At 41.9% G+C, this 12,762-nt stretch overlaps 1 protein-coding gene across 1 annotated transcript; it reads right to left on the bottom strand.

The window, feature by feature from the left end:
• Nucleotides 1-1,861: 1,861 nt before the first annotated feature.
• Nucleotides 1,862-12,139, bottom strand: ZFP64 (ZFP64 zinc finger protein). Its single transcript, XM_054218865.1, has 6 exons — nt 11,994-12,139; nt 11,221-11,460; nt 9,682-9,843; nt 8,624-8,686; nt 7,796-8,047; nt 1,862-3,922 (listed from the first exon to the last, which is right to left on the bottom strand). Exons 1-6 carry the CDS (start codon nt 12,049-12,051, stop codon nt 2,625-2,627), a joined length of 2,073 nt encoding a protein of 690 aa, XP_054074840.1. The 5' UTR covers nt 12,052-12,139; the 3' UTR covers nt 1,862-2,624.
• Between the last annotated feature and the right edge of the window lie 623 nt (nt 12,140-12,762).

The raw sequence follows: 12,762 nt of genomic DNA, 5'->3' as shown, positions 1-12,762 counted from the left end.
TTTCCACCAGCATCTCCTCCTCCCCTGCAGCCCCAGTGCTGCACATGGCCTAGAACCACTGTAAGCTGGATGAAAAACGGGTATTTACTGTTACAGGACTGAAAGTGCCCCACCTTTCACTAGTGTTTACAACATCTGTTGGCCCAGTGCACAGAAACACTATACGCAGCCTGATGGTATAGATCGTGCACATATATACACGTACATCTGGAGATGGGTTAATAGTGAAGAATTGCTGCTATGCCACACATTATAATTCAAAGATGACAAAGTGTTTGATCTATGCTGCTCCAGTGATCATTCACAACCTGCATATCAGGGACTACATATAATAAGATCAAGCACCTACCTGTGATGCTTTTTATCTTCTAAGTGCTTTGTAAGTAGCGTCAACACAGTTGAAAATACAACGATCAGGTCTGTGCTATAGGCACAGCAATGAAACATGACTGGAGAGGCACAAACCAGCAATGCCAGTGTTAAAATTCAAAGTATCTAGGCTTTCAATTTATTGTTCTAAATGAATGTTCTGCAGTGACCTACTGTAGTAAAAACCTCCCACCTACTTCTAATTTATATAAAAACAGGTGTGCTCCGTGACTCAGGACTGAGTCTTCTCAGTTCCTTAAATCACTTTTCTGTAGGGAATAGGTAATTAAGAGGTGATAAACCTGTATTCCCAGAAAAGTTGGAAAACAAATATAGGAAATAATAAACCCTGAAATACAACTGTCAGTGAACTTAGAATTTTTGCTTCGTATTTCAATGCAGCATGGGGCTAGGAAATGAGTCTTAAATAATACCTTTTATGAAGTTTCTCCCTTTAACTGGAGTGTGTTCTTGTCTGATGTCCATAGGTGTCAGGCACACTGTCAGACAGTTCAAATCAAAACCCAGATTTTAAACCCGAGATTATTTGGAAGGGTTTTTTGTTTTAAAAGAACATTAATTTAGAATCAAGGATTAGAAAGGCAGAAGAGAGAAGGATCTTCAAAACTACCATTTTCCATAAATAATGAAGACAGCGATAATGGAGCAGTCAAGCTTAAACAACCCTTATTTCAACAACAACAACGTTATATTTTAAAGAACAACCTCTACGACTGTGAGTTATGACTGCATTTTCCTACTTGTCATTGTACAGCAAGAAGCCTTACACTGTACATAGAGTATGTATCACAGAGGGAAGGACTGGGGAGCACCCCCCCCCCCATGAAGGCTGTACAAGCTTAACATTTCAAACATGAGGCCTGTTCAGAAAGTGGTCCTAATTATATAATCTTTGTAAGTTTTCCAAGCATGTTTCTAGCACATAAAGCAATCATTCAACGTCTTCCACTAGCAAATACTGTGAAATTTAATTTGACTTTGATTGCCCAGGAGGGAACGTCAGAGCTAGTTTTGGTAACAGTCTCTTTTCAGTCTTCCTGTATGTTAACAATTGTCCTTGGGATGCTGCCTGGTTGTGAAATGATCTGATTTTTGCAGATCCAGGTACCTACGGAACTGCCTGCTTTCCCAAGCTGAGAGTCTGTTCTTTAACCAGGCAGTTTAGTTGTGAAAATATTATTACTTACCTCTACAAGAATGCTCACCAGATAGGGCTATAATATTGCATAGTTCAAAATACAGCCTAGAATTCATTCATTATAGAAATGTGCACCATATAATGGTAAATTGCTATCTCATTGTGATCCAGTCTGAATTTATGCTAGTTTCAGACCAGAACTTTTATTTTAAATGGAATTAATTCTATCTTTTCCTTTTTCCCCTTTAACCTGAAGAGAGCCAAAATCTCATGCACTTTTACCACCCACGCAACTACAAACAGGCAGCATCAAAATAAAAACAAAACTTTAAGTAGTGTTTGTAAAAAATATATTTGCAGTTGTTTTGTGGTTTAAAATACAGGTGCCTCTGAGAGAGATCACTGTGCCATATATATAATTTGCAATAGTGTTCTTGCTAACAAAGTTAGCTATTACTAATGGACGGACAAAATTCTTTTGTTTTCTAAGCCTCATCACCTAGTCTTCTGCATAAGCATTTCCAGCTTCAGTGCCAGGTGCTAGCAACTTCTACAGATATTAAGGAACAGCCCCCTTAAACGTCACTAAGGCTGCATTAGACCCAGTAGTAGATATTTCTTACAGATCAACAATCAGCCAGGTGCAGTTAATGCATACATAGCATATAATTGAAATAGACTTCACTTAAAAAACATACTTCAGAATGGCTTCGGCTATTACCTTTTCGTGTGTGCATAAAAGAACGGGTCTACTGTGGAGGTAATTCATCATAAGCTGAGGCTTTCTTGTTTTTGCCAGCACAATATAAGAATCATGTTCTGGGAAGCTTACTGCTTGGTGAAATTGCCAACAGTTGCTTCGATACTCAGGTTTTACACAGAGCACAGCATCTGATTTCCACAGAGGCACATAAATATACACATCCTCTTTTTCACATACAAGATGTATGTTTCCATGTACAGACAAGTAAAATGTGTAAGTGAAAGGTATTTGGCTTTGTAGGAAAAATCCTGCATTCACTTACGTCCTATGCGTTTCTGCTGAATTCAGCATTGCCTCTGAGATTGAAATTTGTTTAGTAATAGTATTCTGCGACTAATCTGGTATGGAGTCTGCTGGACACAGCAAAGCTGTATGGGCTCCACTTTGAATGATAGAATAGGTCTGCTTAGGGGCTTCTGTGTGAGAGGAAGAAAAGATAGGAGGAGGGGGAGCTGAAGTGGACACTGTTATACTCTGACCTCCATCACTAACCACAGTCACTTCTGTTGCTCCTTCTTGTATCAAAGCATTAAGACCTTCTAAGTCAGAGCAGCTGATTCCAGAGCTGGTGATGAAAGCTTGGTTTGCTGAAGCCTCATGACTGCTGACAGAAGCAGCAGGAATCAGAGTTTGATGTAAAGCGCTTCCATCGCTTTGGTCATGGGTTGTGAGAAGAACTGCTGGCTGTGCCACAGGCCCTGCTTCGCTTTGAGATATGGGAGGCGGAGGTGGTGCCAACAAACTGACTTGGCCCAGCAGCTGCAAGCGGCTATTGGCCGAAAGGTCTTCCTGATTCTGGGTAACTAACGTAGGAGGCACAACATTCACCGATGCAGCCTGAACAATACTGTTAGTCTGAGGGACCTGGTGACCCACAATGATCTTGACCCTTCCCTCATTGTATGGAGAAACCTGAGCAGCCTGAAGTGGGACCTGGAGGTGGCTGACAGTAATTGGGGCACTGGTCTGCCGACTGGGATCCATCTGGAGCTGCAGAACAGCCAGTTCGTTATTTTTAGATCCATTATACATACTGTGCTGCTTCTTATGACTCCTAAGAGAATCTTCTCGGACAAAGGAAGCATCACACAGGTCACACTTAAATGCTTTCTTGGCATCCAATTTGGCAACTTGCCTGGAGCCACCTTGCTTTGGCCTATCTCCTTCCTTCTTCTCCATAGTTTGCTTCTTGGTCTTGACTTTGTCGCCATGAGCTTTCCTCACATGTGTTGTCAGGTTGCTCCGCTGCTTGGTATCAAAGCTGCAGAATTCACATTTGAAAGGACGATCTTTGCAGTGAATTCGCTCATGCACTTTCAGAGCTGCCTTGTTGGAGCAAGAGTAGTTGCACTCTGAGCACTTCACTGGTTGTTCAGGCTGATGAGTTCTTATGTGGTGCCGAAGGCTTGTTTTGTTTCCACACTGAAACTCACACTCTGGACACTTGAGAGTATTTTCCATGCTGTGCTTGATACGAATATGTGATTTCAAATTTCCTTTCATGGCACACCGCACCTCACAGAACTCACATTTGTAAGGTTTCTCACCAGAATGCACACGCATGTGCCTCTTCAAGTCTGAGTTGATTTTAAATTTAGCAGGACACATCTGACATTGGAATGGAGCATCTCCTGTCAATAAAAAACACAGTTCAAATTACAGATGAGATACCAAGATCCACTGGAGAGACCAATGCTATAAGGAATTATGCACAGCTGACTTGTTCTACATACCTGTAAACTCACAGCATGTTTTCAAGATGTAGAGAACTTTAACGGCACAGTATTTATCACCTGGTCTGGCATATTTGTGTGCAAACTCTCCACGAGCATGCCTGCCTGCATCTGTTGCTTTTTCATGTCTGCATCTTAGATATTCTCCATTTTTAGTTCACTTTCCGTGTAAAACTGTTCAGTGTGCTCCAGAAAACTGACTGAAGTTTCCCATTTGTCCCTCTTTAGCAACAGTGCATCTCAACTAGTGTTTAAAATTAATAAACACTGTAACTTTAACAGCTGCTGTATTTTTGAAGTCTTAAGAAAACATAAACACAACCATGTCTGGGGTTTACACAACAAGATTTACAGGGAGGCTTGTAGGTTAACTGTAAGCCTAGATAAATGGTAGGCTACTGCAGAAAGAGACGCTTAAGGGGCACCAGCTTTACTGCTCAACCATATAGTTGAGTTAGATCAGCTGACAAGAAAAACCAATTACTTTTTTGGCCTGGTTCATGTGGTGCAGCACAAATACTATTGCTAGTACAGGAAGGCCATGGAAACTCTTGTCCAGAACACAGGGAGAGGTAGGGACAGAAGTCCATACCTAGGTCAGTGGCAGGTGACTGCACAACCACAGCATCACTACAGTGACAGGAGAGGGGAAAAAAAAAAAAAAGAAAAAAAAAAAAAGAGGGATCACAAGTACATAAATGCAACTGGAAAAGACAAGTGAGAGACTAATGAAACATGCATGCAAGTCTGTGACTCTGGGGAAATATGCTTACACCGGGGAAATATGCTTACACCGAGAAGTAACATCAAGCTTTTGTTTTTCTGGCATTACAGCAACCAAGAGAGAGATATTTGCCCCATGTTGCACACCTAATAACGCTCCACAGATCACTTCAAGAAAATCTAATATCAGTTTGTATTCATGCAATATCAGTTTACATTCATGCAAACAGGTGCATAAAATATTCATAAGTGCATGGTGGGGTTTTTTTTGTTTGTTTTTTGAGAGCAATGCTAGTCCAGAAACCTAACAATGTAGTTGAAAGTCAGGTCAAATTCTTAACTGATAAGGCATGAAAAATGAACATTCATCTGCAAGATCTCTGTAAGCCTATTTATGTCAGACTACCTGCCACAAATAACGATTTGAATTGCCTGGATCTAATCCACTATTTTGCATTTTCTTTATTTGCATGCTTGTGTCATGACATGCATGATCAAATTAAGCTGTAGCTCTGTTGAGCTCCATAATCAATTCCAGGGTAAAGACCAGTGACTCTGTTCTGAAGTAATTAAAAAATTACTTTAAAATGACATTAAAAAAACCTTTTTTTTTTTTAATATAAATATGTAGTTCTCTAAAGTAATACCTGAGCATGAAGTCTTTACATAGGAACCATTTTGAAAAAGTGAAAGAATTGTGTTATTAGTTCTCAGACACCCTTGGTGCGAGAAGAAAAAAGAGAGCGTACTTAGTTCAGCAAGCATTTATCTTCTTTAATAATCAAACTGCAAATGGCTGATTTATTTTATAAGTTAATATTTTACAGAGTTTGTGATAACTATAATTTTGCATAATTTGCTTATCCAGCTACATATGTCATAGGTTTAGCTGCATATTTTTCAAATCAAGTTGTGGCCTACTGTGCTAATCCATGTATCTGTTTAATAATTGATATATATGGTGTATTATCTATATTAAACAGATTTTATTAATGAAGACGCACTGTTTGTTCATCTAGTTTATTTTACAGTCTCAGCTGCACACTCAGCTACTGAATTTTTATCTACTTGGCACAGTACATATTTCAATGTCTTAATTTTCACATGCAGGGTAGCACAATATATGAAAAAGAATTAGTAATTTCATTGAATATAGCAATATAGCAAAGTATGCTGGTTCTGTTTATTTAAAGAGTGGTCCATTACTTATATTTCTTTGCATTTCTGTCCATACATAATTGACACTGACAGAATATAGCTTAAAAAAAAAAGAAAAAGAGTGTCTGATCCTGGAATTATTAATTGTAAGAGCAGTTTTACTCAGATTATCAGGAAGCTGATCTTTAGATGACTAGTTCAACAAGTAATGCTATGTAGATGATCTCACGCTGAGCAATGTAGACTACACTCACCTTCTAGAGAATGACTAATTTAATTCCAGTAAGCAATATAATCTACATAATTTACTTTTCCCCTAAAATTGCCTGTGTGCATAACACCTTTGTAACCTAGAGAAGGATGAAATGATTACTTTCAAAATTCTTGCACCTCCTTTCAGTGAATCAAAAGAAGTCCTTTTACGAAAGAGGATTTTGAGAAATGAAGAGACAACACTACAGACTTTAATTTTAGCATAACTCAATTGCTTAAGATACAGCAGACTGACCTGCCAAAAAGAAATAAGGTAGCCTAAAACCCCTTCCCAACTATTGCAATACTTAAAGCCACAAAAATCTAATCTACTGGAAATACAGGAGAACCATGAGCATTCACAGGTTCTCCCACAGCCAAATTCAGAGCATATCTGCCCATGTACATGAATGCACAAGTATGCACGCTCTTATACGACACGGGGAAAATGCAAGACCCATATTCTGACTAGTGTGTTTCCTAACAGATAACTTCTCATAACAACCCATACTATTTTGACTGACCATCACATCTTCTCATATAGCAACAGAAAGAGGGAAACTTGTAGAACAACTGCCTGACAGTCCTGCCTGTTCCATCACAGCAGATTTGTGAAGTAGAAAAGATTCTTTTCTGCCACAGACAGATTGGTTTAACCCTCCCCTCCTTCACAATGCACAAGGTATTTATTTCCTTTATTTACTCAAAATAAATCCCATCTTGCACGCATCTGAACTAATGTTGTTTAGTACTCGAATTCAGAATCAGATGTAGGTAGGTACATGTAGATGTTCAAAGCTAATCTAGTAGTCACTGAACCATAACCACCTTGCAGCTAAAATTCACAGAACTAATCAAATGTATAAAAGACAACACAGAAACTAATCCAGTACCCTGGATTAGGTGAAAAACAACATACAAAGACGACTGTACAGCAGTATCTTTACAGCAAACCTCTTCTAGGAACAATCTATAAAAGAGAAATCTGATTAAAAGGAAACTTAGGCAAATAATGCAAATATAAAATGAAACAGTGTTTATAAGACTGGAGGCTAAAGCTTTCTATCCATAGAGCAAAAGTGGTATGGGCAGAACATAGTTCTGGCTGCTCATACTACACTGTCAATGTCCATCAGTCTGCACATGGAAGCTACCATAAAGAAACGTCAAAAAAAGTGTAACTTAAATGAAGAAGTGTAAGTTAAATTGCTAATTATTTGCTAATTATACAGCTGAGGTTTACACTGATATAACTAGTTCAATTATAAAATAATTTCAGTACTTCTAATATAGTGGACCAGATTTGAGACACAGATAGGAACCTAGATGCTCTTAATCAATCAATTAGATCCTTCAGTTTTACTGGTTTAAGAACACCTAACAGGCAGCTTCAAAATCAATTTAGAAGAAAGTCTACCAAGAATCAGACCTGTCTTGATTGCTTCCAGTTTTTTTTAGTAGAGTTGTATGTATTGCCCTATTAGATTCTATGCGCAAGAAATTCACAGCAGCTGTGTGCCTTGGTGCTTCTGACAATTCGAATAGGCCCTTTCTGGCACCTTGACACCTGTATACCTTTTAAAAATCTTCCCAACGACCTTTAAACTTTTACAGATCTACATTTTCGCATAAACGTACCTGTGTGGGATCTGAGATGTACAGTTAGCTGGCTGGAGTTGCGGCTTGCATAAGGACAGATCTGGCATTTAAAAGGACGCTCATTGGAGTGAATGCGCTGGTGCTTGTTGAGACTGCTGCTGTCAGCAGCTGCATAGTCACAGTGTTTGCATTTGTAAGGCTTCACCCCGGTATGAGAACGCATATGCATCTTCAGCTTATCTTTTCGACTAAAACATTTGCTACAAACTTCACATTTATGGGGCTTGTCTCCTGAAACAAACAGAAGCACATAAACATATCAAGAATTTTTGCGCCATAAGGATGCAAATTCTTTTCAGCAGAAAAGATCTTTTCAGAAGTTGAACACTAGATTTCCACAGCCATCCTATCAGCTAAGGACTCTTCTATGCTCCAGAAGGCTGCATGCACGAGTGCAACAATTTTAGAAGACCCTTTGAAACTTTCTCCCTTTATAACTCTGAAATTGCAGCTTAGGGGGAAGGGAGGTGAAATGCTGAAATCACTGTTTCATATAAAGAACAACCTAGGTTTACACACCACCACGCTTACCCTGATAAACGCAGGGTCTGCACCTCAGAAATTTAACTGTGCCTTAAATTGATGTACAGTGTTCACATTTCACAGCTGTGAGTGGTACTACTCATAGTAGGACATGGCTTACCCAAAAAGGGCAATTCCCCAGGCACAGAGAACTACAATACTAAAGTGTACAGACATACGTGTACATTCTATCCAATTTATCTATAGATATATTATTTTGTATGAAAATACCTCTTGCCAAGAGGAGGAAACCAACCAAAAATAAAATATAGCAACTATATAAACCTGTGTGTGTTCGTAGGTGACGTTCCATATCCTTCATGCCATAGGAAGTCTTGAACTGGCAACCTGAAAATGGTTAAGATTATGATCATTAAAGGAAAATCTAACAAAATAATAAAAATATACTGCCATATTCTGGGCATTACGTTTCTTGAAAAGAACTTTCTCTTTAAAATTCAGTATTAACAGAAAATCAATTCCCTATCTTGTTTATTCACATCTACTTAAAATAGTGACCAGTTTACCTATGAATTTTAGTTTTCTAATGCTTCCCCTAGGAGGCAATTCTCTACGTTATTGTTTTCTGTAAGCTTTGAAACAAGTTCTCTGGAATCTCTGTCCAGGATTTGAGATGCTCTTTACAGTACACAGAGGATACTAGGGGAACTAATTAATTCCACGTATGACTTCAAGTTACCACGACTGGGAACTCAGGTAACAGCTCACCGTTCAGGAATTCTGTCCAAGTGGAAAGTGCTACAGTCTTACAGCAATGAATGCTAAGCATTTGAAATGTGCCTTTCAAATGAAGGCAAGCTTGCAAAATGAGACTCTGACTTCTGCTACCATTAATATGACTACTCATCTACATCACAGTCTCTGCACACATTTTCTGCATATTCCATGGTTTTTACTCGTTAAGATCTCCAAATACTTTGGTTCAACCCATCCTTATAAAAATGTTAACTGACCAATGATAAAACATATAATGCAAAATGCATGTATAATATTTCTTGTGTACAACAATGGCAGTTAGCAGAAAGGTAACAAGACTCTGCTCTTAACATTGCTACGGCTGTGGGCACAGGCCAATGTCTACACACAAACTCACTGCAGCATCGCCAGAGTACGCCACAGTATAGGGCAATCGTCTAAGGACACGTGAAAGCAATGGCAAAACTACTACTGGTACCAATGGTAGTACATCACACCCTTAGTAAACTGGTTGCCATGCAGGTTCTGCACGTCTTAACTGCTTAAGAGAGAGCTACCGTGCACATCACTATATAAAACCTACCAATTTTAAAATGAAAAGGAAGAAGGTACAGTCCACATCTCACCTGGATAGCAGCAGTTTAGCTTCTTCTGTGTAAGTGAGGAATTGGATTTTCTCGAACGTGCTTTTGGTGGTGTAGAGACGATAGCAGCGGTTGGAGGCTCACTGCTCTCACTGGGCAGGTACGTTTGATAGCCATGCTCAAAAACAAACTCTGGTGCAGAAACTAAACACATAACTCAATTTGAGAACATTAACTTCTCCAATCAGAAAGATCTAATTATTTACTAGTTTAATTAATTACTTCTCTATTCTGTTTTTCCTGCAAAATTCCTGCTTGTGGCTTCCTATTCATGTGGGGGAGGGGGAAAGGAGAAAGACATTTCTCTGCCTTGCTATCAGTGAAAATTTTGTCAAGACCTGACGAGCCCTGCTGAACTTAGTACAACCCTACATAGGCCCACTTGTCTCCCTATGAATCCTATCTGACTGCACCGTGCAGTTTCTTCACAAATTCAGTTTTTTTCCTGATGCCTGTCCACGTCTTAAATTAATAAAGGTATGTTTGTTTTTCAACACTGGCTGTGCTACAGCCCAAAGGAGAAAAAAACCTGAGATTACTTATATGGCAAATGTTGTCAAAAAGGCATCACGTAAACAATTTTTATTTTTTAAATTGTTAAAAAAGTTCAGCTTCTTCCAACTATACTGTTTTTAGCTTGTTACTCACAAGAATAACAGGTGAAACTATCTCAGCCAAAGTAGCAGCTTTTAAATCAATTAAACAACACTATACCTCAAAAGGGCACAAGGATATAACTGCCCTCGTTTTAAAGATGAGTAAATATGAAGCAGAAAAATGACTCATCCAAAACCCACACCAAGTTGAGGGATTATAATACAAAAATTCCTGGAAGTGAGCCCTGAATTCATTTTTCACTGCTCTTCCAGATTCTCTGCCCTAATCTGTCTATCCAAATTAAAGTCAAATAATTTGGATTTTAGTAAGATCCCAGACCAAAATAAAATAAAACTATATATAGAAGGGCAAACCTTCACACACGGAACAAAATTCCGGTTTTATTTAAATGTCTGCATGATCAGGACCTCACTTGAGCCTTCACATAGGCAGAAATTTTGAGTAATATTTTTCCTGCCAATTAGTTTTGGGAGCAATGTTAGGGAATGCAGTGTTCTCACATAAAAAGGCCTGGATTGGCACCCTACAGCAATTCTCTGTCTGTTTTTCATCAAGAGCACTCTTAAAAAAATAAAATGCATAGTAATTGCATTATTTTTCATAAGTATTGACAATTTTAATTAGTTTGCAGAAGTTGGTTAGACAACACTTAAGCAATTCTCTAAGTGAATTTGCTAATTGAGATGCAAGTTAAGTAACTGCTGTCATACCAAAAACAAGAATGCAGCACATCACTACTTTTTTTTTTTTTTTCCTTCCTTTGCTTGCAGGTATGTCACAACTGATGTGAAAAGTGTTATGTTAGCTTAGTGCGGTGGGGGGACACGAGCAGAAGGCTACGTCACGTTGCCACTTTGCAGGTGCCGAGTGCTTTCGGGCTCTTGGTATGTAACACCAAAATACCTGTGATGGTTTGGGTCTCCGAAGCGATGGTCCTGGTCGTGGTTTGTGCCTGTGTCGACGGCACCGTTTCTTCTGACACAAACTGGACCGTACTGGTGGCCCCGGCCGCCGCGCTAGTGAGCTGGCAACCGCTCTGCTTGTGCCCAACGAAGGCATCGAGGTTATTGAACTGCTGCTTGCAGATGCCACAGATGTGGATGTCGGGGGTGAGCTCCACCAGCACCGTGGTGCCGCCGGGGACTGTGGAAACAGCGTCAGGGTTAAGAGCTCGTCCTGAGGGAACGGCAATGGCGGAAGCCGCTCAAACTGACACACGGACATCCCGCTGACCGAGTGCCCCGGCCGCGGGGGAGCCCCTCCGGACCCGGCCCTGCCTGGAGCTGCGGGGTTCATTAGTGCCCTGCGGGACCCCCGGGGCCGGGCTGAGGGGGCGAACGGGCCGCCCGTGCCCCCAGGCACGTTTCCCCGAGGGCCTCAGGGTCCCACGGGGCGTCCCCGCCACCGCTCCGCGACCTCGCTCCGCAGAGCCTGCCCGGGGCCCGCCGCTCCCGGCGCCCATCAGCCCCTCACAGCCGGTGCGGGCCGCGGCGCTCACCCAGATTCCCGGGTTCTCCCCCCCCACCCCGCACGCCCCAGTCAGGTTCCCGGGCTCCGCTCCCGCCCGTTTCTTGCGCTACTCAGGTTTCGGGGCCTGCCCAGGCCCCGGCTCAACTCGGCTTCCGCCGCGCGGGCCCCGGAGCGCGCATACCCCGCCGGCGCGCAGCGGCACTTACACTGCACGGGGCCGGGGAAAGCCGGCGCCACCCCCGCGCCGCCACCGCCGGGGTTCATGGCGGCAGCCAGCCCCGCACACCGCCTCCGCCACCTGCAAGGGGCTTATTACCGACGGGGAGCCGCTCCCCCCGCGCCTCCCGGCCGCCGAGCGGGGGCGGATGCGGAGGAGCCGAGCATGCTCAGTGGCCGCGGCGAGGCTGCGGCCGCCCTCACCTACCGCCGGGCTGAGGGATGTGAGGGTTCTCGCCACCCCCTGCCTGTCGTTTCTGCCGGCCTCGAGGACAGGCGCCATGCGTGAATATCCCTGAGAAGGCAAACCGCCATGATTAACGCCTGTGCGTTCCCTGAGGGGCGAGCTGCCCCACAGGCCCCTTGTCTGAGGCGGCCCTGCCATGGCGGCGGGGCTGAGGCCTCACGTGTGGTTTGGCCCTGCGTCCCCAGAGGCCTTTGTCTTAAAATAGAGCTTTAATTCATCTAGCAGTGTTTGCGGGAGTTTGGCAACAAGTTAGGGCTGACAGTAGGATTAAGTTGGGGTAGTAGAAGCGGTGAAAACTAGCCTTAAGTTTTGGCTTTTTAGGTCATATTAGTGGTCTTCATGCAAAATTATGGTGAAATCTGGCCATGATTGCCAGAAGACCACGCTGATATTCCATCTCTTTTTACCAGTCTTCAAGACCTCTCATCTTACAGACCATTTGCTTTCCACAAGCCCTCAACCTTCTTCAGTCACGTGCACCCCAAATCTCGAAGCTCATGTAATTTATTGTG

The sequence above is a fragment of the Rissa tridactyla genome, chromosome 12, assembly GCF_028500815.1.
Source record: "Rissa tridactyla isolate bRisTri1 chromosome 12, bRisTri1.patW.cur.20221130, whole genome shotgun sequence".
Classification (NCBI taxonomy): domain Eukaryota; kingdom Metazoa; phylum Chordata; class Aves; order Charadriiformes; family Laridae; genus Rissa; species Rissa tridactyla.
The sequence above is the reverse complement of the archived record's forward strand: the minus strand, read 5'-3'. Positions and strand labels throughout refer to the sequence as shown.